At 37.6% G+C, this 4,745-nt stretch overlaps 1 protein-coding gene across 1 annotated transcript in view; it reads right to left on the minus strand.

Annotated features, from left to right (window-relative positions):
* Positions 1 to 19: 19 nt before the first annotated feature.
* Positions 20 to 4,745, minus strand: part of CBG25172 — a gene marked incomplete at both ends in the record, with an annotated part of 5,814 nt that continues 1,088 nt past the window's right edge. Inside the window, one exon of the mRNA XM_045239528.1 lies at positions 20 to 28. Coding sequence (XP_045098392.1) covers positions 20 to 28 — 9 coding nt within the window. The remainder of the gene's footprint in view (positions 29 to 4,745) is intronic.

The following is a 4,745-nucleotide window of genomic DNA, read 5'->3' on the forward strand; positions in this document are numbered from 1 at the left end:
GATTTTTTTAAAAAGAATCTCACTCTTTCTTGCCATCTTTCAACAATTGTTTCGCTAGCTGCCGCTCTTTTTCTAGACAATTCTCCTTCCGTTTCACCATTTGTTTCATCTTGTCCCTCTGCGTTTTTAATGCCAGAATTGCGTTGTCCTGATCCGACACTGGCGCTGATTTGGGCGCTTTCTCTTTTTTCGAAAATATTCCTCCCATTTTTCTGGAATTTTTCGGTAATTTTTAGGCTGAAAAAGCGAAAAAAACGGCTGAAAATGACGCGAGAACGATGAATCAATATTTGCACTCTCTCCGCGTAAATCGACACGAGGCCCGTGGACGAGGAGGCGCCTGGAGAAAGCTAGTACGCGTCCAGCCGATCGGTGATTTTCGAATGACCCAAAATTTCCTTTGGGGACCAAATAGCTTTTTATAACGATTTTGATAGTTTGCCACGTTTCTTGTCGATTTTTATTGATAATATCAGTTCCCAGCAGAGATATCAAAAAGTTGTCAACTAATAAAATGTTTTACATAAAATTTCGCACATTATACTAGTTGACATTTTTTTTATATCTCTGCGGTGAACGAAGATAATTGAGGAAACACCTTAAACCCTGTATCAAAAGTTTGACTCAATTTTTCTCGTTTCCTATGACAGATGATAAAAAGACATCAACTGATAAAAAGTTTATCATAATATCCGAAACATTTTGTTAGTGGACAACTTTTTGATATCTCTTACAGGAATCGAGATAAATTGAGTCTCAAAATGTATCTCAAATAGCTTAAAATGCCATAAAAAACAAATTGAGTTTCAAAGGAATCGAACTTTTGCGTCTTCTGCTCCAAGTTCATCCCTCTTATCCACTGCGCCATCACCGCGCGCTAAGGCGCCCCCCTGGGCGCAGCGGTAGCTCAAAGCGCGCGATGTCTCAATGGCGCAATGGGTAAGAGGGATGAACTTGTAGCTGAAGACCTAAGAGTTCGATTCCTTTGAAACCCAATTTGTTTTTTATGGCATTTTTAGCTATTTGAGATACATTTTGAGACTCGAAACCGACTACTCAAATTCTTCTTCTATAACTTCCTGGGGCTCATTTCTCCAGACTCTGCCCTTCTGACCGACTCACGCATTTAAGTGGATTATCATCCCCTCCTCAAAAAGGCGTCAAGTACTTGAGGGCTCTTTCTGAGGAGCACAGAAACCGAAAACAAATAGTGAAGATCGAACGCGTTTTGTTTCTGTTTCAAAATCTATATGAATTTTTGCTGCTGTGGTCATCAGTGTTCTTTGTATTACGGTTTCGACCATTATTTACCGTAACGATTAGTACGGTAGACGGAGAAGAAGAACTGAAGAAGAAGAAGAAGAAGAGCCGGTTTTGGAACACCGAATAGCCTTATGTGGTCGTTTTCGACTAATTTGGGTCTATACTTTTGCACTGTTACCGTAATCCTAGTACGTTTGGTAATTCTGAATTTCTGAATTTCTGAATTTCTGAATTTCGGAATTTCTAAATTTCTGAATTTCTGAATTTTGGGATTTTTCTCACTAAAATCATCTAATCAGCTAATCACTTTCATTTTCCTCCCTGATCATATATCAGTGATATCGTTTACATTACAAAAAAAAAATCAGCTTATCACTTTCTCTTTTTTAATTCTTCTTTTTTTCGTTTGAATCGATCCATTTTTCTTGATTATTAAAGATTTTTTTCATCTTTTCAACACTTTTTTTTTGTTAAAAATCGCAAAAAGTTTCAGTAGAAGTACTTATTTTTTCAATTATGCTATTTCAAAAAATCTCGTTATTTCCCAATTTCCGTTTCAAATTTAACCAATACTCAATTGGCTCAATTTTAGAAACAACTCAAAACCATCCCTCTTACCCACTGCGCCATCACCGCGCGCGCTTAGGCGACCCTTTGGGCGCCGCGGTAGCTCAAAGCGCGCGCTGTCTTGGTGATGCAGTGGGTAAGAGGGATGAACTTGGAGCAGAAGACTCGAAAGTTCGATTCCTTTGAAGCCCAACTTGTTTTTACTAACATTCCTACGTATTTGGAATGCATTTTTAGGTCCCAAACTTCAAATTTTCGTAATTTTTTTTCGTTTTTCACCTGAAAAATTTTGTTCTTTGTTCGTTTTTTTTCCTCTTCTGAATCCTTCTAGTTCATTCCAATTCCCGTTTTTAATCTCTCTCTCTCTCTCTCCTTCTTACTTCAGTAATTATGCTGCTATAGAAAAGGAAAAACGATTCATTTTTCAATTTTTCTTCTAGTACGTACTTCTTGTATGAAGTTCGATTTTTTTAGAAATTAGAAATTCCTAAAATTTACAATAATTGAAAATTGCGAACCTCCAAAAATCGGGAAATCAAAATCCTGAATGTTGAAAGTGCGCTCTACTGCTAAAAAATCTTGCCTCTCTCTCTCTCTCTCGTTCTCTCTTGCCTTAAGTTGTTAAATTAACTACAATGCTATGATATCCCGATCAACCAAATCAAATCCAAAGTTTTTAAAAATTCCAAATCCAAAAGAATTGTTGATCTCTTTTCTTTTTTGTTCCCTTTTTTTCCCATTTTCCTGTTAGCGATAATTCCCCCCCCTAGGAGACAAAAAGGTGTTCCGGGTGTATGCTGATAGGCGTATTTCTCTCCCATTTACCCGTTTGTTTCCGCGCTCGCGAGAAATGTGTCAAATTTGTTTGTTTTGCCACAATCAGTGATATCTTTTCCCATTGGCTCTGGTCACTTTGGCTCATTTTTCTCTTCTTCTGAATTTGCCAATTTTTGAGAGAAACCATTTCCGGTTTTGCTTTTTTCGAAATTTTTAGGGGAACCAAAAAGTTTGAACAGCTCCTCAAGCTGCTCAAGAACTAAATATCTGGATTTTTGATTTTGACCAAACAAAGTAGCTGAATTTCAAGAGTTTTCTTGTAAAGTTAGATTGTCTTAAACTTGTCTGAAATTTTTAGAGTACACTAAACGAAAGTTGCGCTATATTTTTGTAGTTGACAACTTTTTTGTGAATTAGGTCCCTTAGGAGATATGCCACGTGGAATGGAGCCTCTCCCTCCCACCTCAAGGGCTTACAAAAAAGGTAGGCTCTCTTCCTCATGGCATACCTCTCCAGGGCCTAATTTCACAAAAAAAGTTCTCAACTACAAAAATAAAGCTCTAGTTTTGACTAATATAGTCTGAAATTTTCATAATGACCTGACAAATACTAACTTAAACAGAGACTTTTGAAAATCTGCTACTTTTTTGTCAAAATGAGCTTTTGTGGTCATTTTTTAAAGGCTTCAAAATGCAGCTCTATTTTGTTAGATTTGTCTGAAATTTTAGGAGTATATTAAACAAAACTAGAGCTTTATTTTTGTAGTTGACAACTTTTTCGTAAATTTCGAGCCTGAAGAGATATGTCCCGTGGAAGAGAACATTGCCACATGAAGGTGCACCGCCCTTTTTTTTAGGGGGCGTTATGGAAGGTGAAGCACCAAAAAGAATGGTCCCTTCCTCATGGCATATCTCACCAGAGGCTAAATTTACAAAAAAGTTGTCAACTTCGAAAATGAAGCTCTAGTTTCGTTTAGTATATTCTGAAAATTTTAGATTGATCTGTCAAATACTAACTTTACTCGAAGACTTTTGAAAATTGGATCCTTTTTTTTGTCAAAACGAATTTTTGGGGTCTCATTTTTGGAAGGCTTCAAAATGCGGCTCAAATTTGTTCGATTTTTCTGAAAATTCCAGAGTTCAGGTGGCAAGGAAGGAAAGCCTCTTCCACGTGGCATATCTCTTTAGGCTCAATTTTCCTGAAATTTTAGACAAATTCAACAAATTTGAAGTAGGAAAATTGACTTTTAAAAATGACTACCACCCATTTTTCCTTCAATTTGAAACAAATTTTCAAGAAAAAGACCCCAATTTTTTTCCGTTTCAGAAATGTACCCGAATGACAAAGGATCATCCGGAGGGAATGCAACTCGAACAACTTTCGAGACACGGAGCCGTCGAAAACGGCTCATGCAGGTGGCTGTGACAATTGCCAGTGTCCTTTTGCTCCTGTTGGCAGGTGAGCAATTTTTTTTTGGTATTCAAAGAATCTCAATTTTTACATAAAACTCTCAAGGAGACCTTCAACGTTGTCAAAGGCTCTGAACCTCAAAAGTCCCAAAAATCGTATTTTTGGAAATTTTGAAATATCTTCTAAAACATCAAAAATCTCAAAATCTTCATTGGCAAGAGAGTTCCACTAATCGTGTTGCACAATTTTGATTCTCGTATTCGACATTTCGATTTTTTCCACCACACGATAGTAGCAGTCCTCATCATAAGCACCTCCATCGTGCACAACGTATTCTTGTCCTGAAAAAGGGCATGCTGAATTTGAGCCGATTTATCTCGTTTTCTGTAAAAGATAGAAAAAAGTGGTCAAATGATAAAATGTTTATCATAAAATCAGAAATATTTTGTTAGTTGATCACTTTTTGGTATCTTTGTCAGGGACCGAGATAAATTGAGTCGAAGTTGATAGGGTTTTTTTTAACTTGAAAAATGATCCAAACAGCTGGAATTGCCATAAAAAAACAACCTGGGACCTAAAGGAATCGAACTTTTGGGTCATCAGCTCCAAAACCATCTCTCTTACCCATTGCGCCATTAAGACACCGTGCGCCCTGAGCTACCGCGGCGCCCAAGGGGCGCCTAAGCGCGCGGTGATGGCGCAGTGGGTAAGAGCGATAAACTTGGAGC

The sequence above is a fragment of the Caenorhabditis briggsae genome (assembly GCF_000004555.2).
Source record: "Caenorhabditis briggsae complete genome, chrI, whole genome shotgun sequence".
Taxonomy (NCBI): domain Eukaryota; kingdom Metazoa; phylum Nematoda; class Chromadorea; order Rhabditida; family Rhabditidae; genus Caenorhabditis; species Caenorhabditis briggsae.